At 52.2% G+C, this 27,372-nt stretch overlaps 1 protein-coding gene across 1 annotated transcript; it reads right to left on the bottom strand.

Annotated features, from left to right (window-relative positions):
* Positions 1–2,830: 2,830 nt before the first annotated feature.
* TRIB2 (tribbles pseudokinase 2) lies at positions 2,831–27,372 on the bottom strand. Its single transcript, XM_090280929.1, has 3 exons — positions 25,728–27,372; positions 20,674–20,966; positions 2,831–5,307 (listed from the first exon to the last, which is right to left on the bottom strand). The coding sequence occupies exons 1-3, from the start codon at positions 25,995–25,997 to the stop codon at positions 4,839–4,841; spliced, it is 1,032 nt and encodes a 343-aa protein (XP_090137055.1). The 5' UTR covers positions 25,998–27,372; the 3' UTR covers positions 2,831–4,838.

Here is a 27,372-nt window from a genome sequence, read left to right as displayed (position 1 = left end):
GTTCCCTAGACAACTCCTCTGGGAGCGGCAGAAAGCATTCACAGAACGGGTGGGACAGGAGAGGGGGGGCCACGGTCAGAGCTTCCCGGTTTCAGCACGTAGGTCTCTGTGCTGAGCCATTCCCTTCCCTAGCACGGAACAGCTATAGGGATTATGAAACCAGGTTCAAACGCAGGATTTGGTGTTCACTAACTGGATGACACAATTCAGTTCATTTAGTCTCTTGGGGGCTCCCTTGACTCATTTGTAACATTTGCTACCTGTTTTGAAATTCTGGATGACAATAACAATCATCGATGGATTAAATAAGAGACGTTGGTCCCTATCTCCCCCTTGCCTTCATCTCTTAGGCCAGGTCTTTGTTTCAAAGTTAGGTTTCCCATAGTGACAGCTTGTATAGTCACCCTGGGGAATGACACAGACCTGACAAGGGTCATCCATGGGCTCAGATGGGGACTCAGTGTCCAAGGTCGAGTTACAGGGCCCTCGCCTGCTGTTGGAACACTAGACAACATCTAACTTGTAGAAATAGGAGGGTCTAAAAAGCACAGTGACTGAGCACTTTGGTTCAGACGTTTAATATATTGATATATAATTCATAATTATTGCAGGTTATCACCTGACGCCCATTAAAAATTGGTCCCTAAACTAATCTCCATAGAGAACGGACTGGCCACCATGAAAAAGACCTAGGATTATAGTGAGAGGAGTTGGGTGAATAACAAAACCCCTGGTGTGTGTATAGGGACCCCCACTTCCAAAGCTCACGCATACTTTGGCCCTCCTTTCAGAGTTCATTACCTACTCACTGGGTGACTTTAGATGCCCTTGATTTCTCGGGACCTTGGTTGCTTTGTCAACTCTTTATCAAGAGCTAGACTTGACCCATAGTTTCGACCACATCTAGCAGCAGAACCATTGTCTTTCTTTCAATAGATCTGCATTAGAACTACACACACAACACTGTAACAGGGCAGCTGCTTGGGATGTGGCGGGGGTGGGGGGGTCTCGGTGGGTCCCTGTCTCTCCCCTTAAATGTACTTGACCAATTGTCAACTCCGTTGCCATTCCTCAGTCAAAAGAGCTCAACCCTATTGCGCCCTTGGCTGATCGTAGTAACAGTCACCGTTCCAGCCTGGATGAGTCTAACCTCTTGACACGCCCTACCTCAGTTAACCCTCTCAGCAGTCTTGGTCCTTAGAAAACTGATTTGCTCACTTACCACTAATGTGAGAATAAGGATTCAGAGCCCAGGCCAGCCACTTCCTCAACCCCTGCCTCTGTCCCAGTGGCCCAGGCTCCTTGCTCTGCCCCAGGTTCCGATTAAGTAAGGGGGTGAGGTGCCTAACCCCAAGCATTAGAGAATAAAAAGAGTTCTGGCTGGCCAAGCCTCAGCACATTAAGAAGGAGGGAGCGTGCTGCTTCTGGATCCCCGGCAAGGTGGAAGCTCATTATAGGAGACCGGGAGTGTGTGTGCCCACAACTCCCTCCCCTGACAGCCCCACATGCGAACACAATTCAAACAGGCCCTCATTAGGCAGCAGGCCCGTTCCTGCTTAATCACAGGCAGTGAAAGAGCAAAGAAATGGGATCAGCCTATCTGTGCCTTAATAAAAGCCACTGGCGGGCCTCAGACCCTGCGAAGGCTGTTTTCTAATGATGTGCCGCCTAGAAACCTGGGGTCGGAAGGAAAGTCAGCAGCACTGAGAGTCCCCTGGCACAAACAACACCGAAAATTAACAGGTGTTTGCTGAAAACCTCCCACACGCCTGGCACTGGGCCGGGTGACACTGGGGACGCCGAGATGCCATCGCTAGATGAAAGCATTTTGTGGATTTAGAGGACTGGTCCCATCGGCTAGACGGCCTCTGCTTCAGCCATGTCCTTGGGCACCACCCCGTCTTTGCAAGGACTGGTCTCTGCACACTCCTCGCCCGTTGATCTCCCTGCTGAGCGTGGGGCTGTTGCTCTTCCTTCATGCCCAAAGCCCGTTCTTTCTGGACTCTGATTCAGCTGCCACCTCCTCCCAGACACCTCCTGAGAGACTTGGGCAGGAGGGTGCCCATCCTCCACGCCTCTGTGAATCTGTGTGCCTGCCCCACCACTCCATTCTGCCTGCCCGCTGCCTCTGTCTGGGTCTGGGTCCGTTTCCCTGACCTGTGCCGAAGTGACACAGGAGGTGCCGCCTTAGCATTTCAGGATGGAATTGGCCCTCTGGGCTGGAAGTTGCTTGTGTTAAATGAGGAGCACAAGGGGTGGGATTACTGATAGCACCTACCCAGCTGACATTGTGTGGATCTGGGAGTTGGGCGATCTCCTCCATGGGTTTCCCATCAGGTCTGAAGTCAATGCTGGTTTTCCTGGGGAATCGGGTTGAAGCCTGGATGACTGGGTCCCAGGTGAGGCTGGCTGCTCCCGAGCTTCTGTGACACGCACCCCGAGAACCTCTGGGCTCAAATCATAGGAAGCGTAACAGGCTTTGGGAGTCAAGAGACTTGGAGTCTATGCCCGACTCTATCACTTACAGGTGGTTTAACTTCAGGAAAGGTCTGTATCTTTCTGGGCTATTTTCCTAATCTGTGATAGGAACAGAATTCACAGCTCCAAAGGTGGTGCTGACAATTGAGTCAGTGAGATATTACACACCCGAGATATTACACCTAAACTGCCCAGCCGGTGCCCGGTCATGAAAGGAGGTAGCTTTCACCTTGTATAAACAATAGTCATGATTCACCCTAAAAGGAAGATCTCAGAGAACACGAGTTCCTGGCCCATGTGCAGGGCCCACACACCACAGATGCAGAAAGTCACCATTTGCCAGACCCCAGAATTGTAGTTAAATACGCACGATTTTATTGATTGAAGAGATTAAGACAAAAACATTAAACCAAATACAGGACAAAGCACCAGAGGCCATAGATCCCCACCATGCATGTCGCCAATCTTTCCTCCTCCAAGGTTCTTAAAAAAGAGGGGAGAGGGAAGAAACACAGGTCCTCCTTGACACAGCACCATCTGCAGTGTGTCAAACACCTCCTCTCTCCTTCACCTCTTCCGTTATCAAGCAGAATCAAGGGCAAATCCATGGCCGCCTTGTCTCCAGACATGAAGGTGAAGCCGCCCTCGTGGGAAGGTGAAGGCCGGGCTCCTGCTGGGCAGGCATAAAGCATCCAGGTCTGCACAGACATGCCACATACTATAATGGAGCACAGGTTCAAGTAACATTTACATACTAGAGTCCACGTGTTACCTACCCCAAAACAGGACCATTTCACAAAAACGCATAACAGGCAGTAAAACCCAAACAACTGAGGTACTGGAAATACAAATATTTATGCCGAAAAGAGTTCTGCATCATATAGCAATAGAAAAGCCGTTAATAAAAACAAAAACAAACAAACAAACAAAAAAAAAAAACAACGGGCCACTCAAAATCAAATAAAGCTATCTAGAAAAGCCAAAGAAAGGTTATTTCAGGGACAGAAATACTCAAAACAAGAAAATATATATAATATATATATAAATGTTAACAACAGCATGTAACATGTCATCCCAGGTCAACCCGTAATTAATTGAAATACTGGCTTAATACATCACAATGTGACATTTTCCTTAATAAATAGAAGAGTTCTTGAAGATACAAAGGTGCGTATTGGGATAGAGAGCTGTTTTTATTTATATATCACCCTAGCTTTCAGCTTATTTTCTTTCCTGCTCGTCTCTACCGAGGGTTTTCTGTCCAAACCAGAGGGCCTTCCAAGCCAAAAGGATCATTCTTCATAAAGAAAACGAAATAGCTGCCCTGTATTTGATACACGCGGGACAACCTGCTTTGTGTCACGAGTCTCCAAGAAAGCGAAGACAAAAATGTGTCGTTGGAGAGCCAAGGGTTGCCAAAGCTTCCGCCCCCAAGAGCTTTCCCCCGATTCACACTGTGGCTCTGCTACCCCCTCCGCCAAGAAGACACCGGCCCTGCTGCCCTCATCATTCAAAAGGAAAAACATGAGGAGGCGAAAGTCTCTTTTCCTCCCTTCCTTTTTCTGTTCGTTCTTTGCACGAGGATAGCAGTAATGCATCTGGAAGTTTGACTTCTAATAGCTTCCTGCCACAAACCGACTGACAAAAAACAGAAGAGTTTACTAAAAGGCAGATCCCCACCACCCCACTTCAGGGAACAAAGAATTACCGTCTCATTTCCTGACCGGGATATTAAGGAGTTTATTGAGAAGAAGTGAGTTGAAGAGACTGATTAAAAAGACACAAACTGGACTTCTATTTTGGTTCCGTGTAGCACCCAGGTTTCGTGTCAGTCTGTGTGCACCGAATTTATTTTCTTTTAAGTGAATATTAATTATCAGATAGGTGGTTGGCTTGTTTAAAAAGGAGCAAACAAAAACAAAACCCTTGGCCAATTGTGCATTCCCTGAATCGTGACAAGAAGTTAAATGCTAACAGTGCGATGCCAAGATGTGTGTTTGAGGCAGAGATTCGATTCTGTCGGGATCTGCAGTTATTTTTGAACAAAATGAAAAGTGGGGTAGGCGGAGCCCCACTGAGGGGTGGGCTCTGGGGACACGTCGGGGGGGGCACAGGGGGAGCCCCAGCAGTTCCCACCCCTCGGACCTGATCCCAGAGCGGAGCCCCATCCCAACACCCCCTGCGCCCCCTGCTACGTGTTCAGCCAGCTCCTGTCAGATGTCCCTTCTCTGAGGCAAGAAACCTGTGAGTGTCAGCGTCTTTCTTGCTACCGAGCCAGGGGACGTGTGTCCCCTGGAAGAACTCCTTCCCGCTGCCCTCTGTCGCTCCTGGTACCCGCTCAGTCTCTGTGTGGTGGGAGCTCAATTAAAGAAAGGGTCCAAGTTCTCTTCCATGTTGACGTCCGGCACCAGCTGGTCAGACGGCTCCTTAGCACCATATCCTGAATTCGAGATGCTAAAATCTGTAGAAAACCAAGGATGGTCCAGAATCTCCTGCGAGGTCAGCCGCTCTGAGGGCTCCCGCCGCAGGATGCTTCGGATGAGGCACTTGGCCTTGGGGGACAGAGTCTCTGGAATGTTGAACTGGCCACGCCGGATCTTGCTGAAGAGGGAACTGGGCTCAATGTCATGGAAAGGGTACCGCCCGACCAGCATGGTGTACAGCATCACGCCCAGGCTCCACACGTCGGCGGCCTTGCCCGAGTAGCTGCCACTGGTGTTCAGGATCTCGGGGCTCACGTAAGCGGGGCAGCCGTGCTTGTCGGAGAGGGAGTCGTCATCTCCCCGCAGAATGTAGGCGTCTTCCAGGCTTTCCAGCTTGACCCGAGTCCTGCAAGAAAGGGAGCAAAACATGATGCCATCATTGTGTCTTAGCTCCTGCTGGGTTTCCAGGGACTCATTCATCCGCCCAGCCGCACGTTACTTACTGAGCACCTTCTAGGTTCCAGACACTCTTTCAGGGCTGGGGACACGAGCGTGAACAAGACTGACAAGGGCTTTGCAGGAAGCTTACAACCTATCAGGAGACTCAAACTTTCAGCAAGTAAACGAACCACGAATAACATGAGGGTGCCGTGTCATTTTCCTGAAGTCACATCTGAGAAATGATTGCGATTCATGAGAGTTGACCTCAGACCCAACCAATGGGGGAGCCAACAGTAGCTCTGCCCACCACTTCCGGTCAACTTCTGGCACACACGACAGTCTGCAAGGACCTTTCACATTACTCGAGTGCATTCTTGCCTCACACAATGCTTTGTTAAACATGGAAAATTTTACTATCCTATTTTACAGCTGAGAACGTTGAGGCTCAGAGTTTGAGTAACTTGCCCAAAGGCCTTTAGCTGGGAAATAGAGAAAAAGACCTGAAGACCTCACGTCTACCTAAATCAACCACGTACGCACTTGCGTGCATGCTGTGTGTGTGTGTGTGTGTGTGTGTGTGTGTGTGTGTGTGTGAATAACAGCATGAGCCCAAGATCCTTCTCAAACGTGTCCCCCTGTCCCCAATCTTCCCCCTGCCATTTGCAGACCACAGTGCTGGCTGACGAGACGGTAGGACTCTCCTGGGTAGACTGGGTAGGAACAGAGGCGGAGGAATCTCTTTAAACTCTTGAGTCCCTGGAACCTCGCCCTCATCTTTATAGGGTAGGTCTTGGTGTCATCATTTGGTATAAAATACAGTGAGTGCCATGTTCTGGAAATGAGCTGAATTCGTATGGTTAATTCCCAGTGAATGGAGCTGAGGACCTAGACGTGAAGTGAGTTATGCCCGGACCGATGGCTGGCCTCCCCCGAGCACCCTAAGCTCCTGGCCCAGAGTTCTCTGCTTGGCCCAGGGGCCTCCTGAGCATTCCTGTTCCCCGTCTTGCCATTCTTTAAGGAGAAAGTTAGGAATTGCTACCTTTCAGTGCTTAACACTGAAACCCTCCTGCTACTCTCCTGGCCAGAACACTGCCACCACCGAAGCGATCCAGCAGTTCTCGGGCCCCATATCTTGGTGAGTCCTATTCCATCACTCTAATTAAGGCCTGCCACCAAGGGGACATGGGACAGGGTGGAGGGACTGGAGTTAGGAGTTAGAACCTCATAAATAGCACCAACAAGGTCCTACAAGGTCCATAGCAGCCACATCGGTTGGTTCCTTCATCTCAAAAGTGCAATTCAAAGCATCTTCCCCACTGCCCCAGGTGCAATGAGGCTCACAGAAGCAGAGAACAGGAAAGTGCTGGGAAAAACCACCGGAAGACTTTAGTCCCAAATTGGAGTTTGTGGCTCAGGTCCATCCATGGCTACTTCTCTCCCTTCCTCCTACCGAGGGTCTTAGCCTTTCAGGGCCATCAGCACAGCTCATCAGAGAGCCCCCACGGGGGGACATGGCTCAAATTAGTCGAGGGAGATTTCCTGGGAGCTCTCTATAGAAAAAGTCCAAAAAAACACTCTCAGTTGAATCTAGGACCTCATGTTTGGATGACAGAAGTCTCAAAGACCAAGGAGTGACAAGGTCCCTGTACATAATTCTGTCAATCAGCAAATAGGGTGTGGTCAGCGGAAAAGGGGCAGGGCTGGAGCAGACGGAGGGGGCCAGCCCTCTCTCACCTTCGGGGTGGCTGTGGATGAGTCACTCCTCCTCTCTGTTTCTCAGCCTTCAGGAGGAGTGTGGGGGACAAGGGGGCCTTCCTTCGTTTTTAATTTTCATTGTTTTTACTGTGGCCAAATAGACATAAGATAAAATGTCCCATTTTAAGGGTATTCTTCTTGCTGTGCACCTATCTGGACAAGACAGTCTTAAAATCTCTGCCAGACGGAAGGTTCTAGGAGTCTGTACTAAAGAGCAGCCAATCTTTTATATTTATTTGCTCGCCCGCGCTTCGCTGCGGCCGAGACCACGCGTGACTTTCTCCTCTCCCGGAGCTAATGATCTGTGAGAACAGGAAGGGTCTAGACGCACTCATCTGGGATTGCACTGATTAAACGCCCACCTCCCTCTACCTTTCCCTTTTTCCTCGTGGACGGTGGCGGGCGCGCGGACCCACACCGGCTTCCCTGCATGTCTTGAGACAGGAGCTGAGTCAGAGACACCCCGCGGGCGCAGGCGGGTTCCCTGCACAGCTTCCTCCGCCCACGCTCGCCGGCGAACTCTCCTGCCTGCCGAGCTCCAGCAGTGAGCCAGACTCCTCATCTCCAAGTTCATTGTCTTGGCAGCAGAGGAGCTGTGGGAATAACAGTAGTGGCAGTAATAAGCCCACCCATCTGTGGGACAAGGGACAGTCCAGCAGAATAAGTGCTAAACTGGAATCAGAGGACCGATTCTGGGGCAGGATGCCTCTGCCAAAGCCCACCCCAGGGGGGTCCACGTTGTCACCGAAGCTGCAGGGTGACCTGCAGGCATCTCAGCCACGTCTTCCTCGACACTCCCTCTTCTCTGTTTCTCAAATGCACCAACTGACCGTGGTCCATCCTGGGGCCTCCGCACAGGTTCTGCCCCCGCCCCCCTCCCTGGCTCTTCCCCACACATGGGCACAGCTCCCTTCTTTTTCAGGTCTCTGTTCAAATGACCTTTATTAAGAGGCCTTGCCTAACCATCCTACCTAAAGCAGCAGTCCATCCCACTGCTCCGACCCCCTCGTCACCACCTGAGCACTGCATTTACTTTTCTATACTTATGCATGTTTACATATTGTTCCGGTGGTCATCTCGGGGTGATGCATCGCCTCATCCCTCCCCTACAGGAGCTTCTGGGCAGGTGGCTCAGGCCACCTTATGTGCAGAGGTCACCTCCCATGTTTACTGCCAGACCTTCAGCACCTGAACTAATACCTGGCACACAGCACTCAATCCACAAGTGGAAGGGACAATCACACAGTTAAGCCCTAGGAGCTTCAGCGTGCTCAGCTTTAAAGACACAGGGCCCAGCTCTGCCAACCTGGCCAGGATGAAGTAGAGGTCAGGTGAAGGACCCAGGGAGGGAAGGTGTGGGAAGTTAAGCCTCAGACACCTTCCGGGGAAGGCAGAAGGAGATATGAGTTGGCCCTTTCAGGGGACAAACATCAGCACCTCAAGCTCTTTCTTTAATTGAGTTGATTGGGGTGACATTGGTCCCCAAAACCATACATGTTAGGGTGCTCTCCTAGCCCTGAGCTCCCCTCTCCTCCCTGACCGCAAGCCAGGACTCAGTAGCTACGCAAATACCTAAGGAATCCGGGAGTGAAGACCAAAGGCCACCCCACCTGCCATGCTTCAGCCGCCCCTCAGCTCCTCCACCTGCCACAGCAGCCTCCTCCCTTCAGAGGCTGGGCTTGCCGTCCCCATCTGCCGGTCCCATCAGGTCTGGTGGGCGCAGGAGCAGGGCGGCCACAGAGCCAGGCCAGGGCTCAGTGAAATCCACCAGGCACCAAAGATCAGACGTCATCAATGAAGCTGAAGGTGTGCTAGGTACCTACACCTATTTTCTTTTTCAAGTTCATAAAATCAACTGCCAAAGCAGAATGATGACTCCTTCCCATGGACCCCGAGCCTAGTGCTGAGAGGTGCAGCTAGTAAGGCTGGGAAGGGGGTGGGGGGCGCTGAGCGCTCACCTGTCCCACCTGAGGGAGGAAGTCACGCCCCGACCAGGCTCCACCAAAGGGGGCAGCGCGGGTGCACCGAGGGTCAGGGAGAGTCGGCTTCTGGAGCAGGAGCCTGCCCTCTCACTGGAGGGACACATGCACGCCATGTCGGGGAGGAAGGAAGGGAAAGAGAAGCCCCCTTTTTTTTTTAAAAGTAAAGTTGTTTCGCTAGATGCTATGATTTTGATGTCTGAAAAATTTTAAAGTTTCAGAAAGCAGTAATTATTATTGTGATCCGTATAAATATATTCAGAGAAAAATCAATAGGATTTGAAGATGAAGTCTAGATTTTAAATACAGTAGACTCTATGTCCTGTGTTGGAAGTTTTTGAAAACTAACTTTTGGTAATGTCTCTTTGGCATAAAAGGTTTCATGAAGTTCAGCTTCTCGAAGTACTAACTCAAAATGAAGTCTCGGGTCAAAGATCATCTGCCTGGAAACAGCATCGCCGGCGACCTGACCCTGCCGGCTTCTCGGAACATCCTGACCTTGTTTACATCACTCCCGGGCGCGGGCTGAGGCAGGCGGTCTGGATTACGTCCTTAAACAAGGACCATCCAGGGTGCACGTGTCAGGGACCCGAGGCCGGGCTGGAGTTCCGGTCCAGTCCCCATGGGCTTGTGACGCAAGGAAGGTCTGTGGGGCTTGACTCCCCCTCTGGGAGTGGGCGCCGCTGCCCTCCCCTCCATAAAGTGGGTGCGGGGAGGGACCCGCGGAGCACCTGCGTGGGTCCGAATGGGAGGAAATGAATGGACGGCTTTCCACTAGGAGCCGGGGGTACAGACGGGACACCTAACACCGGCGTCTTAGTTTTGGGGGGGATTCAATGGACTGTGCTTGCACAGTACTGTACAGCATCTACCGAGCTGCCCGGCAAACCGGCTACAGATGGGGGTCCCTCTGACTGAGTTTACTATTAAGATGAGGCCCTACTTTGACTCCGGAGTCTAGAGGGGAAGACAGATGAAAAGCCTCAGGCAGACTGAAGTGGATGTGAATTCTGTGCCCAGACTCCTGCCTGGGCTCCCTGCACCTGCTTTTCCCCTACCTGGCATGTTCCTCCCCCACACATGTGTGCTCAGCCCACTCCCGCTCACTTAATTCAGTCCCGAGGAAGGTCAAGGTCATCAGGGTGGGCTTCTTGGAGACGGGGGTCCAGAGATTCCCAAAAGTGACAAGGGGAAGGGATGGGAAAGATGTCTGTGGCCAAAAAGCTGTAAACGACAGTGATTATTTCCTGCAGCTTCTTGGAGGAGAGAGCCTCGAGCCCACGGCAGGGTGGATTTGGCCGAGATGCAGCAGCCCCACATGCATCCTGCAACCTGCTTTGCTTCCAACCTCTGAATGAACAAGGCTCACACGGGCAGCCTGTGCTCGGTGCCAGCACCACCCAGGGCAGGCCTGTGTCACCGGATCCCGGGCCAGGTGAGGAAGCCACTCCCTGCCTCCAGGAGGAGCAACACTGGTCTTGAAAGCCTGGTGTCCTGCCCGCTCTCTACAGAGGCTTGGGTGGCTGCCTGGGAGGAACCAAGTGTGACCAGCAGGCTCTTTCAGCCCCAGTTCCCCTCCTGTGAAATGGGAACATCACGCTACAGAGGCTGAAAGGGGCTCTCCCAGGCTTAAAATTCCTGACTTTAAGTTTAATTTTTTAGCTATAAGGGTAGCAACACTTTCTATATGACATCCTTATAATAATGGTAATAATTTCAGCAACAGCAACCATGAGTTTCTGAATGCTGGCATTTTTTTCAATGCACATCTCTGTCTCTCCTAACAAAACTGACAGGCAAATATTATCTGTGCAAACTTCCTACAAAGTGAGGAAGCCAAGGCATGTCCTAGGTCCTATGCGGGGTGACAAAAAACTGAGCTCTGTATGCACATCGGGAGGATTCTAACGTTGGCACTCTCTCCAAAAACCATCCTGGCACCAACATCACAGATTTACTCAGAGTCAAAAACAAGGGACACTTTTAAGACAAATGTGGCCCCAGGTTTATTCAGCACTAGGTCACACATAAAACCATCATACACATGATCTAACTGCTGTAGAGGTAGAGAGGAAGCTGGACTGCCCTCTCACTAAATGAAGAAACTGAGGTACAGAACACAGACGTGACTTGTCCAAGGCCACCTCGCAAGTGAATGGCAGAGCTCAGATTCAAACCCAAGCTGACCTCCACATTGAGTTCTCCTTCCAAAATATCACCAGGGGCCCACACAAGCAAATCATCAGGCTTGGCTTTTAAACCTTTACACACCGCCCTGGGCTCTGGGCAGGAAGAGATCAGGACAGGGTGGACCAGGGTGGGGCCGGGCTGGGAGTGCAGCCAGACAAAGTGGGCTTGGCCAGGATGGGAAGTCCGGTGGCCTGAGGTCAGTGGAATCCGGAGAAGTCATCGAAGGCCATTCCACAGGGTGGGTCCAAGCCGGTGAAGGGTCAAGTGAGACCGATCAGCTGCAGCCGGGCCTGGCCTTGCTCTGCCCCGGCTACTGCAAAGCTGCCCTTGGCAGCCAGTCCTGGTGCAAGCCAGGGTCCACCTGGGGCTACAGAAAGACTGGCCGAGCACAGTGCCAACCTGGCAGCCACCCCTGGGACTCTTCGGGCTGCTAAACTCTGTCCAATAAATCCTTACTCCTTTAATTCTATTTCCTATGCATATAAATTTTTCCAGCAGTTAACTGAGAGCCACCAATTCACCAGGTCCTGCAGATTCGGTAAGCAGACCCAACTCCAAGGTCAAGCTGCTCACAGAGATTCAGAGCGCAGCTGGGGAACCAGTGACAGCAACACTTCCGGGCAGGGGGCGGGGGAGAGTCTACGGAGAGGGGTCCCAGGACAGGGGCCGGTTAGCTGTGCAGGGTGGTGCACCCTCTCAGCACCTTACACACACTCCTGGAGGTGGGGGTTGATGAACAGGAAAATCACAGCTTAGAAGGATGAAGTAACCTGCCAGGAAATCGCACCTTTGCGGTGAGAGACTCAATCCCACTCCATCGCCCAGGTGTTCCCACGGTGTCTGCGGCCCGGCCTCCATGCAGAGGCCCGAGTCCTCTGCCTGCAGCAAGTTGCCCAGTCATCATGGCCGCGGGGAGCGGGGGAAGCCATCCACCTCCGACGCCTTCCCTTCCGGAAGACACCACGCAGCACGCAGCCTGCCATCTCCATAGGAACAGACAGGGAATCCCGAGAAAGACAAAGCAGCTCCGGACTCCTCATCAATACGCCAATGGGCTCTGGCTCTCCTGCACTTATAGACCTGGCTCATGAAGGATCCCTGGCCCCGAATCAATCATCAATTGATGGCCTCTCAGGAAAGCTTCTGCATACAACCTCCCTGCTAATGCTGGACAGCTGAGGGCCCCGCCAGCCCCGAGTCTCCCAGACAGCCGGATGCGCCTCAAGGTGCTGCTCCTGCCCCACTGCCGAGGACCCAGTACTTTCCTTCCAGGCCTCTTTGGTGGGGTGGGAGCAGGGCTCAGGCCAGTCCCTTCGGCCTCACCTGCCCCCCACCAGCAAGCCCCTCTATGCACAGCACGTTCGGGCCTCCTGGCTTTGGCTCAGCCTTTCTGGATCCCCTTCCCTCCCCTCCTGCATCACTCAGACCAGCCCATGAAGGAGCACATCTCCACCCTGACAATCATCCTCTCCACCCTCGTCCATGACAGGAACATTCTCTTCCTGCCCCCAGTGAGCTCTCGGGTGCACCCCCTTCCTCTGAAAATGGTATTAAAAATAACAACACCGCGCCTCCCCCGAGGCAAGGACTCCCCAGTGTTGATTCCGGCACGCCCCATAGCTAGCAATGCAAGCCGTGCGTAGTAGGTACTGAATGGAAGTTTCCAAGACAGTGTCACTCCCATGTCTAAGATGGCCCCTGGTGTCTAGGCAGGGTTTTGCGTAAGGATTGCACTGTCTCAAGTCCAAGGACATTTCCAACAGGATGGACTCTATCCCATGATTTAGAGACACTCCCAAGAGTGCTGGGTAAAGACTTCAAAATGCGTTTCCATCCCCTGCCCTATCATCGATATATCCAGGGGATTTTTTTAATAATATTTATGCCTCCAGAGCACGCAGGGCTATCTGTAACCCCACGTAGTCCATTGTCGTGCGTTCACTGAGGACTTATTTACAGCACGACGTCCTGTCTTAGGCGTCGGGGCATAGAAAGACAAATGGATCGCATCTCACGTATCTGTAGAGGAAACAAAACCCCCTCCGTTAAAAGGAACAACAGGTCGTGGCGGGCCTGCCCGTGAACTTGGTGAACGGTGGGCCATCTATGTCTGCCGGGAATGCCCCGAGAAAACCACGTGCTGAGCTTCACCTAGAATCCAGCCAGTAGGGGCCACCTGGTGTGTACTTGCTGCCTAATCGCTTGAGAAAATCCTTCCTATGGCTTGGGCACAAGGACCCAACACGGTACCTGTTTCCTGGAGCCAACGTGCTCTCCCAAGGCCCAGGCCCAGGAGTCAGGTGTCTTGGGTTCCAACCTCAAGCCTGGCACTGACTAGCTCTGGGCCCTGAGCCTCAGTTTCCTCATCCATACAATGGTGATAACAATACCACCTTCCTTGTTAGTTTTAAATCACTGTAAATATGGTAGTTAATCAGGTTTCAATCAGTCCATTTAAATGTCGTAGTTAAAACAGGAAGCCTGGTACGTGGTGGACCCTAGGTGTCACTTCATTAAAATATAAGTTCCATGAGGGCAGGGTTTCTGTCTCATTTGTCACTGAGGTATCGCCAGCGCCTAGAACATGCCTGACACATCACAGGGGCTCAATTATCATTTGCTGAACGAATAAATGGATCTCCAGACTATTGGATTATGAGGCCCAAAGCCATCAGATGCCAACAGAGAGCCGTTGTGACCACTCTCGTCCCAGGTCCCTGCGGTGCGCCAGGCCCGCGCTGGGTACCCCAAGTCCATCCTTTCCAGCTCGTGTGTCAGAGAAGGGAGGCCAGCGTCAAAAGGGATCAAAAATCTCGCTGCTGTGCCTTCGCTGAGGACCCGAGGTCAGCCCATAGGCTAATCTATTCATCAGTACCTACAGGAAGAGCCCTGCCGGAAATCCTGCTGAAGAATACGTACCATTTAGTCTATTTCTAAGCACAGAACCCCGAGGAAGGTCTCCTCTCACACTGGGACTAGAGGAGCCCTTGGTAAGCGAAATCACACCCCACCATAGACATCGATAGCAGCGTCTTAAGTGAAGGCCACATCTGCATAAGTCATTAAATCCAAATGGAAACGCCGGGTTAATATTTCTCCCTTGATGCGGGACCACGAAAGCAGTTGCCTCTGAAAAGGCAGATCTGTAAGGGCTCTCATTCGGGGCCGTGACGGTGACACCAACAACCTGGACGTCCCCCTGCCCCTCTCGCCTTTCACTGGAATCCAATCTGAGCTGCTCCTACCCCGTAAAGGAGATTTTCATTGATTCAATGCCCGTCGCGTGCCGGGGGCAGGGAGCACATGACAGCCCCAGCAGGCAGAGAGGAAAGCTCACGCAGGCGTGGACAGAGTGGGGGCACCATGAGAAGGGACCCCTTCCTGTCCTCGGAGGAAGGGCCGGGGAGGTGAGCCTTCCCGGGGGGTTGGCAGTGCCTAAAGTACATAAAAGCAGTCAACATAAAGAAGGGAATTCCAGGAGCTCTGTCTCCTTCAAACAAAAAATGGTAAGGCCTTTTCCTAAAATGCAGGGAGCCTACAACTTAAAATAACATAACTGACCATTCATGAAAGAAAGCAGAGTCGGGTCTCCAGGGCCCCAGCGCCTGCCCTCTGTACTTGGCTGGATATGCAGCTTCGACAGAAGCTGAGTGACCTGAAGCTCGAAAGGAAGAGGCAGGAGAGACACTAACGCGGAGAAACAGAGCGGGGACTCACGAGGGGGAGGGAGGGGAAACCTGCCCCCAGCCCGGGCGTGAGGAGCAGGTCTGGGGCCTGGGCAGGTGGCTCCTGGGCTCCTCTAAGGCAGTGGTTCTCAGCCCTCCTAACGCGGCGGCCCTTTCATACGGCTCCTCCTGTTGTGGGGACCCCCGACCATACACTTATTTTCGTTGCTACTTCCTAACTGTCATTTTGCTACTGTTACGAATTGTAATGTAAATGTCTGACATGCAGGATGTGTTTTCATGGTTACAAATTGAACATAATTAAAGCATAGTGATTAATCACAAAAACAATATGTAATTATATATGTGTTTCCCGATGGTCTTAGGCGACCCCTGTGAAAGGATCGTTCGACCCCCAAAGGGGTCGCGACCCACAGGTTGAGAACCGCTGCTATAAAGGGTCCCAGTTCCCTCCCTCCTGCAGAAGCGAGCACCCATCAGCTTCCTCAAAGCAGAGGAAATGAAACCTGTGACGTCACACGTGATAAAGACCTTCTACCAAAGAAGAGGCATGTTTCTCCATTCACATGGGATGTTTCTGTGCAATGAAATGTCAACAATGAGCCTCTATTGGGAGTGGGGAGTGAGGGGTGGCAGGGAGCCTTGTCCCACAGGAGACGAGAAACCAAGCTGGCAAACAGGGACTTCCTTTCAGCGGCCCTGACTGCAGCCCGAGGCTGCACCAGCTGAAAGGACCCTGCCCACCCTGAGTCAACAGATTGGCTGTGTCACCCAGAGGGCCAGACACCACACGGGGAGGCTCAGGAGAGCAGCTACTAATGAGGAGCCACACACGGGGTTCGCTGTACCATTCCACCCCATGGGGAAGTCTTCTTGCTGCCTCCACTTCACAGGTGAGGCCCATGAGCAGAAGAGGTCAGGCAGCTTGTCAAGGTTAAGTGCAAGAGCAGAGATACGTATCCAGACAGGGACTCTGCCTCCAAGCAGGAAGACCCAGCCTTCTCCCCAGTGCAGGCCTCCCCTTCGAGGCTCAGACAAAAACCCGGGGTCCCAAAGAACGCCGACCACACCGGTCGCTGAGCTACGGCAGGGGGCAGAGGGCAAGGGCAGGGGCAGGAGGCCAGGAGGTTTGGGGCACTGCCCGCTATAAGGTTCAGGGGCCAGTCCACAGGGCCCCCTCTTACTCAGGCTTTACTACAGGAACTGAGGGTGCAAAGAGTGTGTGTCCAGGGCGCATTCAATCAGGATAGGGGTTTAACTTCCTCAAACCGAAGACAAAAGAAGGGGGGCTGCTGCACTCTGCAGAAACATCCGGAGCAGAAGAGGAGCAGAGGGGCAGGAAACCCGGTGGGCGGGCAGGAGCCTTCACCCCCTGTGGGCCTCGTGCCCGCCTGCCCTTGCGTACATCTCGTCAACCTTCTGGCCTTGCAGAACAGAACCTGCCACGGCACATGCACTTGACCTATCACGGCCCTCCCAGCACTGATTCAGCGGCTATAATTAAACAAGAGAGGAGAGGATGTGGCTTCAATCTGAACCCTTACATCACAAGGGCTCCACTCTTCATGGAAATGGCTGCCAGAGAGATGGCCCGCATCCCCCCACACCCACAGCATGCTGGGAACTGCTCACGCGTGATGGCTCGGTGTCATGAATGACTCTGGGGCCCGCTGTCCGTCAGTGAGGGCCTGCCCTGCCCCGTGAGTCACCCCATGAGCTCACTCAACATTCACAACCACCCCACCGGGACGCAACTGTCATGTCAGCCTTGGGGAAACTAGAGCTTAGAAGCATGAAATCACTTATCCAAGATCAGGTAGCTAATACGGGGCCCAGCCAGAACCAGAATCTAGAACCCAAATCAAAAAAAAAAAAAAAACAGAAGAAACGGAAGCAGAAGAGCCTGAGGTGCTGCTACGTCAACCCCGAAGCCTTGGGCCTAACCTAACGCTGGCTGTCATCTGCAAAGTGACCCGTGGGAAACTGGGCTTAGGCGCTACCAGTGCCACCCAGAATGTGTCCCGGGTGACAAGGAGGCGCCGATGGTCCAGAACAGAAAGTCAGCCCACAGGAGTCCGCCCATCGGCAGGTCTCCTTCTGAACCAGGTGGAGCTCAGCCAGTTTCGCTAGGAAATGCTTTGGCCTTCCGGCGCGTTCATGGTCACCGAGAAGCAAGTGCACACCTTGGAGCAGACTGGCGTGCACAAGGCGCCTGGAGATTTGAAGATGACTCATAAAGCGGCCCTTCCCAGTCTCTTCCAGGCTTTCCCTCCTGAGGACCCGCACGTGAAGGTTCAGGAAACAGGCAGATGCCCTCGCCTCCCTTTCAAATTCAGCCCCCTGTCTGCCCGCATTTCCTATCAGGAGAGGAGGAAGCTTTAGCCCTATTGAAATGCCTATTGATCAGGTCCTATTTACTGGGATAGAGGGGGAGGGCTGCTAGCAGCAAGGCCCCGGGGAGGCCCCGCGGCCCCTGCCTGACTCCTGTGTCTGCTGGGAAACAGAGGGACAAGTACACTGAGTGACGAGCCAGAGTCTCCCACCCTGCAGTCAAGAGGCTAAAAACCAAAACAGCACTAATAAGAAAAAAGGCTAGTAGGCATTATTTGCCTTTTTCATAATCTTGACAGTGGGGTTAGAAAACAAACAAACAAAAGTCTTAGGAGCTATGGAGGAGGACATTTAGTACGTTCTTGAAAACAGAAGCAACCTTCTCAGACCGCGCAGACAGACACTTGTCATGGGCAGAACAGCAGGTCCCCTGGGACCACAGCAGGTGGTGGGGCTCTGGAGTGAAATCACAGGACTTTCAGGCTCGCTCCGTCATCAAACTGGCTTGTGACCTTGAGCAAGGTCACCAAGTCTTGCGTGGCCCTCACCTCACCAATCAGATGGAGTTGTCATCCTCTCTGGTTGTCCCTCGGCAAAGAAGGGCTCCGGGGAGCCAGGTGCTCTTAGGCATGCCAGAGCAGATGACAATCAGCTTCCGACCACATTTAGCTTTGACATTCCCACGGGACACTTTTTTCTAGTTCTTTCTAGAAAGGGTCATGCTCTTTGGCAAAAGTCAAACATAGCTCCAAAGTCAACACCAGCGACCCACAGTCCTCCTGTTAGGAGCTTCTTACATCTTAGTGTGTCTTCCCGAGGCCCTAGGATGTCAAGGGTTTGGGCTTTGCCACCATGTGCTCCTTGGCACTTACACATGCTGTCCCTCGGGACGGGACAGGACGGGCCAGGGGAAAAGCCCTACGACCGCGAGGGTGAGCTCTGCCTCAGCTGTATTTGCCTCCGGACAGCTGCGGGCACCAGGCCAAGCACGCTCACCTCTGGGGCTCTGCGCCCCGGGCCCTCGTGATTCCTCAAGGCCACTCCTGCTCCTGCAGTCTCTGACCTGGGGTGTCCACCCTATTCTGACCCACATCACAAATACCATGGGGTGCTATCGCTGGACAAGCCACCCCCCACACTTGCCAATGCCCAAAATTCCTCCCTAAATGAAGATGATCAAAGATGATGTTTGAAAACGGGGATCCCCAGGAGAGGGCGTCTGTCGTCCTCACCCCCTCTGTCAGGCACATGCCTTCCTTGAGAGCTGGCTTCACAGAGAACATGTCCAGACCTCTGGTCTCTCCCGTCTGGGGCTTGGAGACTCCACCCTGCCACCTTGCGGAGCTCTCCTCAATAAAATGCACATGATAGCAACCCCCTCTCCAGCCTAGATTTCTGACTAGAAATCAGTTCCACAATAACCTTACAAAAGGACCGTAGAGATGTCACCAAATATTACCTCTTCTATTTGTAACGATAGCTAACGGATCTGTCTCCAAGGAAGGCAGGACACAGAAGGGCAGAAAGGACACCTCTGTCAGCCTCTCGTTGGGGGACAGATACTTACCTACCTTCCAAAGGAGAACACTCAAAGGAGCACATACCTGAATGCTAGGGTACAGGAAGACCTCAGAGCCAAGGCAATAAAGGAGAAGGAACCTGAGGCCAGGGAAGAGAGACACCTAAGGATCGGAGGGCATTAAAGGCAAAACCAGGATAAGCACCCGGGTCTCCAGAGCTGAGCTGAAGAAAAGATAAGCATCGCCCCCCACTCCAGGTGTCTGAGGAGCTACTAAACCTAAAAGCCACGCGCTACCAAAGGCCAGGATGTTAGCCGCCACCGAAGTGTCTGATTCCCCTTTATGGGTAAAAACACGGAACAATGACCCACCTGTGTGGCTCTCGGAGACCCAGTGGCTGTCTGCATGTGGTGCGCTCAGCTGGATTCTAAATGCTCATGAAATTATGCCATTTGGGTTAAGTGCCCGCAGGCCCTTTACCTTCGTTCATCCCCAGATGCTTCCCAGCCATTTGCGTTCCAATGAGCTCAAACCACCAGGATGGAAAAGCCACGCACACACCCCTGGGCCGCTCTCGTTTGGATGCCATCAGACTCCTACAAGCAACAGCCTAGAAATATCCCAGGCCACTGGGGCAGAGAGGTTTGCTAGCAAGATCTGTGCAGACATGCAAAAGGTATTCCAGACATGTGAGCCGAGTGTCCGGAATGCACAATGCACGCGAGGCTCGTATTCAGACGGTCCGTGACAGCTTAGTGACAAGGGACTTCCACTTCACTGACCCCTTGCTTAAAAATAGGGACAACGGTGGCCATGGCAGTCGGGAGAATTCCAAGACCTCGCGTGAGTATGCGCTCTGAGACCCATTCTGGGAGGGGTCAGCAGCGAATATAAATCAATGGCCTCCACCTCCCTGCAAAAGCACGTCATTAAAGAGAAACAAAAGTAACGTGAAAGAGGTTTTACAAGCAAAGGCAGCTGGAGGAGACAGCAGGGCCCCCGTGGGGTCTGCTAAACAGAATGTGAAGAGTAAATGGAAGACCCAGAAATGGAGCCCAGAGGCCCGCGCCCTGTCCGGCTGTCCCCTCAAAGCACCGGGACCTTCACGGCGCCATGGCTTGGCAGCGGCTGCCTCCTCACCTGGAATGCCAGTCCTTCCCACATTACCTTGACCGAGTCCTCTTCCAGGTGTTGGCTCCAAACCATCTCTCTTATAAAACCTTTCTGGACCCTGAATCCTAATTAGAACTGACCTCGCAGCCCCCGCTCCCATCGGACCCGCCAGGTGCCTGCCTTTATCTGGGGCCTGTAACACCGCCTTTATAGGTCAGTTGCCTAGTTCATGCCTCTTGCTAGTCAGAACACTGAGAACGGGCACAAAGACTTTATATATATCTAGGAAGTATCTACTGAATAAGTGAATGAATGAATGAATGAATGGATGGATGGACTTTATAAATGACTGACGCCAGGCGCTGAGTGCTCTGAAGGTAGGGTGCTGAAAATCTTGCCTCATTCATACTGAAAATGCCACCCAGCGTTGCAGCCACCTCCGGAGTTCACAACACCAAAACCAACCACCAGGTCACAAAATATCCTGCACCTGTCCCCTGAGCATCTGAGAACACCTTGCGAGCAGCGGTGACTTCTTTTCCAAGGGCACGGCAAGCCTTTGTAACGTTTACCCCCCCCCACCCCCGGTCCGTCCCCCCCCCCCCACCCGCACCCCCCACCCCGCCCTTAGGCCTTCCATGCTTCCATCTCCGCACCTGGACCACAGGCAGCACCACGGCTTCCGGCCCAGCCTCCCCGGCCAGCTGCCCAGAGCAGCCTGCTGGAGTGCGTGGGTCTGCACACGAAGGAGACTCACCTTTCTTCGTCCTTAAAGATGAATTTCCGCAGCTTGAGGTCCCGCAGCACCAGCCCCCCGTCGTGGCAGTGGGCCACGGCCGAGGCGATCTGGTAGAACAGTCTGGCCGCCTCCTCCTCCCTCAGCTTCTTGCAGGTGCGGACAAAGGAATGCATGTCCCCATAGCTCCGCTCAAAGAACACATAGGCTTTCGTCTCCCCCAGGATGATTTCGGTGATTTGGTTGATGTTGCTGTGAGCAGACAAGCAAAAGCACGGGGCCAGGGACTCCTGGTAGCAGCCGATAGCAAACACCTAGGGCAGGATTAACAGCGAGACCAAGAGTCAGCGGTGCCTCTGAGACAGCCACGTCACATCATGCCAACACCTCCCACGGAGACGGCTTTCCCAGTGACAAATAGTGTGCTGATCTTGAACCCAGACCTCACTGGGCCTGTGTCCTACCAGCTGTGTGGCCCCGAAGAAATCACTTGACATCTCTGAGCCTCCAAGCCCTCCTGTGCAAAATGGGCAAATGATACCTGACTCACAGCGTTGGAAGGGGGATATCAGAAAATGAAGGTAAAAGTGTTTTTTGCAAGAAGCAATAATAAAACGTACCACGGACGGCAAGTTTTATTATTTCTCTTGATCCCAATTGCCTGTTCACAGAAGAATTAAAGTAAAATCTGAGTGTGACCCAGCCCAAGCTACACAGACACCACCTTAGAGTCCTTTCAAAAAAGAAAAAGAAAAAAAAAAAAATGTACATGAACACGCTACAACTATAACAATTAAAGACAACTCTGTGCTATACAATTGTGTATACAACAAATTAGCAGCTGCTAGATTAAATATCTAGGCTTTCCCTAACCGTGATCTAATCCGACACTTCCGTTCACAGATGGGGAAAATGAGGCTCAGGTAGTAAGTACAATCAAGCCCCCAGTGGCAGTGCTAGGAATAGGACATACTTCTTTCTCTCTTCCTTCTACAGACTCTAGCTCAATGAATCAGTTATACAACGACTTCCTATGAATCAAAGAGAGTCTGTGAAATGCCACCTCATTGTGGGCTTATTATTTAAAAAGAAAATCCACCCTCCACTTCTTTTTGAAACAGACCTAAGAGGTATTAGCCTACAGAGAATTTTTTGAGGCTGGAAAAAAAAAAAAAGCTTTCATTCATTGGTCGACCACTAAATCAGGACTACAGATTCCTGGGTCTGGAATGCGGTTTGACTATCTGCCTGTGAGTGTGTGTTCAGGAATCCGTTCTGTGCCCACAGAAGTCAGGGCAGGCTGAGGGCGCTTTGCTGGAGAGCATCTGGGGCCAGGAAGCTCTAATAGAATACAACAAGGCTATCGGTTCGCCGTCGCTCAGCTGCTTCTCTTCCTTTTCATTAGTTAAAACGTACTTTCCTTGACCAGCATTTTGCAGAGTGTGGCAGGAAAATGCTGGCCTAGATATCCCCAGATTTGAGATTCTAATCCTGGCTGGGCCACCGCTAATCTGGATGAGGTGGCTAAAAAGCACTTAGGGTCACGAGGCCTCCCCCCTCTTCACAAACTGATGACGTTGATTGAGAAGCCCACTGACCCTTTTGGGGTCCAGATCCCATGGGAGAATCTGATAAAAGCTCTTAACTGACAATGCCCATCCTCAAATGCATGCTCAATACTGAATTTGTTTTAAGGGGAAGCACATGCCTTCTGAACCCCATCCAAAGATACAGGCTGCTATTTAAGAATCCGTGAGTTAAAGCCACTCTTAGCTTCACTCTTAGCTTCAAAAAACAAACCCTGTGAATCAGACAGGGTGAGCGAGAACCTCGGAAGTGCCCGTGCTAAACCGTGAGCAAGGAAGCCAAGTAACGTTGTGAATGAACCATAATGAGGCATCTCAGGAAAGCCCTAGAATTTAAGAATGAGTTCTTCAGCATCTCCAGAGACCACAAATCATGCCCTAATACTGTCATATGACCTCCAAGCGGTGACCTCAGAGGTCCGTTCAATTAAGCATCTGAAATGCTTGCGTCATCTGTGACACCCAGACGGCAGGCAACAGAGACCCAGGACGTCCTCAAAATTTTCAGAGAGAGTAATAAACGCCGTGCAGAGGCTAATGGAAACACTCTGCATTATTACATAATAACGCCTGGGCTGTGTTCTGAAGCGTCAGGCTGCAGGCTCCATGGCCTCTACTCATGGAGGGATGATGGTTCATAATATCCTTCCTGCTTCAAGTGCATTTCAAAAAAATAAAAAGTGATTTTTGCTCAGCACCTTTAGTCTCTTATCCTGCCTCACTGCTGAAAAACTGTATGGACATGGTTTTAAAAAAGAAAATCCAACATGCTCATGGCAGCTTCAATATGTAGCCATGCCCTTTGTAAAGAGACCAAATTCCAAGATGGTGGACAGAGCATGAAAAATTAAGCCAGGGCTAACGTTTTCCCAAACGGGTAGGAACCAAACTTTTATTAGCAGCTATAACAGGCATTTATGGGCTTGGATTGGTATTTAAACCATCACCTTCAAGTGCAAAATCAAGCCATAATACTGGTTGCCAGCTGCTTTTGAATGTTTAATTTGGAGCCTTGGTTATATAATGATATAATGTGACAGTTCAGATAAAGCAGTAAAATTGGCCCATCTTTAATAGCCTTTGCACAAAAGGGGGGGAGGGAATTCTGCCAATATAGTAATATGTCAGTCTGCATGGTAGCTACCAACATTGCCATGAAAAACATAAGCTAAAGATCCCTTAAAGCTCCCCCCCGCCCTTTGCTTCAAGCAGGCATGGAGACAATAAACAGGCTTGGTTAAATGACCCCCAAGTCCCCCTGCCCCACCCCACACAAATAGCATCCTGTAGAAGTCTCTCTACAGTTCTCTGTATTAAGTGGCATTTTTACATTTGATCTGTTTCTGCAAAGATCTTCTCCTTGGGCCAACACAGAGCCTGGAGACAAGAACTTTATATTTCAAGTCACCGAATGGAACTTGATTCATGCACAGGCTTCCCTGAGCCTAGCAGTAGGCTAAGAGCCCACAGTATACAGCTGAGGGTAGTTCATAGAAACAGCCTTATACAGCCACTTGGAGCTTCCCAGCATATGCTCAGCTGTGCTTGCATGAGAAGTCACACACGTCACCTCTGGTAAAAAGGCAGGAAAACAGAAGCTGCCGTGTCTTAAAGGGATGACCTCTGTCAAGCAGAACAATGATACGGCACTTAAATCCACTTGCAACCCACACAGTAATTGGTGAGGGGCTGCTGATTCAATCTTTGCAAGAACGAAACCAGCAGATTAAGTACAGTTTCAGATCAGAGAGCAAGTCTGCAAGTGACACGGGAGGTCAGCCCAGAGTGAAATGCGTCTTGAAGAATCTGAAGGAAGAAAGAAAGAGCAGGGGCCAGAGTCACCTCTGCTTTTAAACAAAGAAATAACAGCAAGATGCTCCTGCAGAACTGGGCGGCAGAGCCCCCTTCCTTAAAAGCATCTCCAGCCTTTGAAAAATATGAAAATGCTGCACCGAAGTTGAGCAAAAGGAGTGAAAACCCTCGCTGCTGGGTGATTGTGCATATTTCATAGCAGAGCGGGAGCTCTGTGCAACTCATTCATTTCAAAGGATCGCCACCCTATTGTGCAACGTTGTAGGTCTTCTGAGAATTCAATCCAGCTCTGAATAGCCGACTGAATTTTGGTTAACCAGGCACAATTGCTCTGGGTACCAATAACTTGGACAAGATGCAAAATACCAAATGCTCAGGACAGGCAGACAGCACTATTTAAGAGTCTCTTATTTCCCCTGAGGTCTGATCTGAACAATTGCAAAACTGCCTGGAGACCTCCACAAACTCATGTTTTACAATGAAATACCCCAGTCCCCTGTGAAATAAAGCCCACAAGGCAGTCCGTGGTTAATGGTACAAGTGGCAAGCATTATTTGGTAGCACAGCTGTGCAGAGCGGCCATCTCAAAGGCAGCAGGGGTCCCCACTCCTGATGACCCCCTTCTTCCCCCCCTCCACCCGGGGGGTAAAAAAGAACAGTGAGCACATCCAGAATGAAGTGGCAATAAATTCTTGATCTCTGTCCAATTCCTGGGCAGCGGTGTGCTCTGATGTTCTAATGTCTTTTTCTTTTTTTTTGTCTTTTTTTTCTTTTTTCTTTTTTTTTTTTTTTCCTGCAACTATTCTGCTCATCCCTTGTCTGGAGCCCTGTGGGTACCTACAGAGACACACGGACACACAGACACAACCAGTCCCTGTTCGGGGTCAAAGATAAAAAAGGAAACCACAGAGTCCACCTCTGTATTAGCACGGATATTCCCGAGGATCCAAACCTTACAGGCAAAGGTGTGTGCTGGCGCAGGAGGGGTTAGGGGCCCGGGCGGTGCTCAGCACGGAAGTCGAGGATGAGAAGAAACCCACACGAGACAGAAAGGCTCAGAGCAGTCACTATTTGCTGCACCCAAAGGTGTGCAAGAGGCTTTGATTTCCACCCACAACCCTCCTTAAAGGCTCCAGGCAGAAGAAAGCTTTCTGTAAACTCCTTCCCCGCGCTGGGCCCCTGGGCTCCGCCAGAGGGGACACCTTTGTCTTTTTTTAAAGGGCACCTTCTCGGAACAAAGGTTTAACACCTGCACGCAGCTAAGAACAATGGCTGCGAAAGGAACCATCATCGGTGCCTCGCAATTAGCGGGGGAATTCCCTGTTTCTGGTTGGAAGGACACCGGGAGAAATTCCCGGGGCTGCGCGACCCGGCGAGGAGCTCCACGAGCCTCTGGGAGCAACGCGTGTCCGTGACCCTCGCGCGGTCCCGCGGCCCTCCCTGTCCTGGGCTCTCCCCAAAACGCCCCCGCCGCAGCCCGCCCCATTGTCTGCAACGCTCTAAAAACTTCGCAACAACTAGTCGCACATGAACAAATAAATAAACCCATTTAACAAGGCCACGGATTATGATCCGGCAAAATCTCCCTCCCCCAGACTCCAGCGCTGGGCGCCCTTCCAAACGGCCGGGAAATCTTTTTAAAACACAAAAAGCAAAACAAAACCCCGGGCTCTTTACCTTGCACACCAGCTCCTCGCCACTGTGCAGATGCACCGCACGAAAAACGTGGTCTCCCTCCAGAGGTTCCAACAATAAGTATTTCCCGATGCAAGAAACGCAATGCGACAAGTTCGGAGTCTCGGGCGGGCTCGGGGAGCCGAGGTTCGGGCTGAAACTCTGGCTGGGCTCGGCGGACCTTAGAGACGACAGCTCTTCGAAATCCTGGGTTTTGTTCCGCGATCTCCCATATCTCGCTATTGTGATGGGGGTAGACCTGTGTATGTTCATGAGTGTGGGGATCGCACACAACAAACAAAAAAAACCCGCTGGGAGGATGAGTCGCCGGCGAGCGCGGCGGCTGGCGCCTCCGTGCCACGGATGTTAAAAGGCGACGCGAGGCGAGGAGACGAGGAGGGGGCTCCGCGGGGAGTTAGAAGCCCCAGATGGGCGCCGCAGGGCACCTGGTCTGCTCCGAGCCCGGCTCGCGGGGGGACGCGGCCGGCGGCGGCGCGGGTCCTTTTGTTACCCTAAAGCAGCCGGCGAGGTGCAGGATCTCCGCACTTTTAGTTTCTCTCTCTCCCTCTCTTTCCAGCGCGGATCTAGACCTGGAGCCGGATTGCTGAAGTGGGAGCTGCAGCGCCGGGTCCCCCGGAGCGATCCCCGAGCAAGCTTCCTACTCGCAGACAGGGCGGAGGGAGCCCTCTTTTAGTTCGTGCAATCTTCGGGGAGCGCACGGCGGCCGCTTGCTCTCCAAGCGTTAGAAACCCGACGAAAAGGAAAAGGAAATCAGCCCGGGTCTACCGGCTCGCGCCGCTCGGCAGACGGAATCCGCGCTGCACCCCCTTTTTTGGTGGAAAGGGTGGGGGGCGTGGAAGGAGGGGGTGCCGGAGAGGGTAGATATCTACGATTTAACTGTAGATGGCGTCTGAGGCTTTTCCAAGATCGCAAGAGCTCTCCCCAAATTAAACAAACAGACAAAAAAATAAAAATAAAAAGCCAGAGAGCATTTAACTTAGAGCGGCCAGCGCTGCCAACAAAAGACTGCAAAAAGCTGGGCGCAGAGTGGCGGCGCGGGCCGGGCGCAGGTACGGCGACAAAGCCCAGGGCTTGGCCGGCTGGCCGCAGGTCAGTCAGCACAGGCTCATGCTGTCGCCGCTCCGGCGCTCCAGGTCGTCCTCCAAAAAAAGGGGGAGAAGTGCGGGAAGGCACCGGGGTAGATCAGTGGTCTCCGATTTCGCCGGCCCGAGCTTCCGGGGATCCTCCGGGCCCTGGAAGGGGATGCGCCCCCAGCCCTGCCAACCTGCGGCGTTCCTTTCCCGCTGGGTTACTGGATCTTGACTTGGAAGAATTTGCAAGGACTCCGTCTCCCTCTGCCCTAAACCCAATTGCCTGGCTGGGTAGGTTTGGGAGGAAATTGACGGCTTCTCTTCCTCTCCTTTTATCTGTTTCCTTCCCCCTCGGAGGTCAGAGGAAAGTGTATTTAAAATTGCAGGGGATGGCCGACGTTGCCCGAGGCCAGTCCCCGAGCTCAGCACGCCCGCATCTCCTGGCGAGGCGGTATTAATAGTTACTTACGTGGCCGGGGATCTCTGAGCTCGCCGGGCCGGGTGTGCGCGCGTGTGTGCGCGTGTGTGCGCGCGCGCGCGCCTCGATCGCGCTGGGT

Source organism: Furipterus horrens, unplaced genomic scaffold (assembly GCF_987537825.1).
Source record: "Furipterus horrens unplaced genomic scaffold, mFurHor1.1.pri manual_scaffold_6, whole genome shotgun sequence".
NCBI lineage: Eukaryota > Metazoa > Chordata > Mammalia > Chiroptera > Furipteridae > Furipterus > Furipterus horrens.
This window is presented reverse-complemented; position numbering and strand designations above follow the sequence as displayed.

Excerpts from the sequence above, each read along its gene's own strand:
- TRIB2 (XM_090280929.1), bottom strand. The coding sequence starts at position 25,997 with ATGAACATACACAGGTCTACCCCCATCACAATAGCGAGATATGGGAGA. Across the intron at positions 20,967-25,727 it reads GCGAGGAGCTGGTGTGCAAG|GTGTTTGCTATCGGCTGCTA; the intron begins GTAAAGAGCCCG and ends ATCCTGCCCTAG. Across the intron at positions 5,308-20,673 it reads ATCTTTAAGGACGAAGAAAG|GACTCGGGTCAAGCTGGAAA; the intron begins GTGAGTCTCCTT and ends CCTTTCTTGCAG.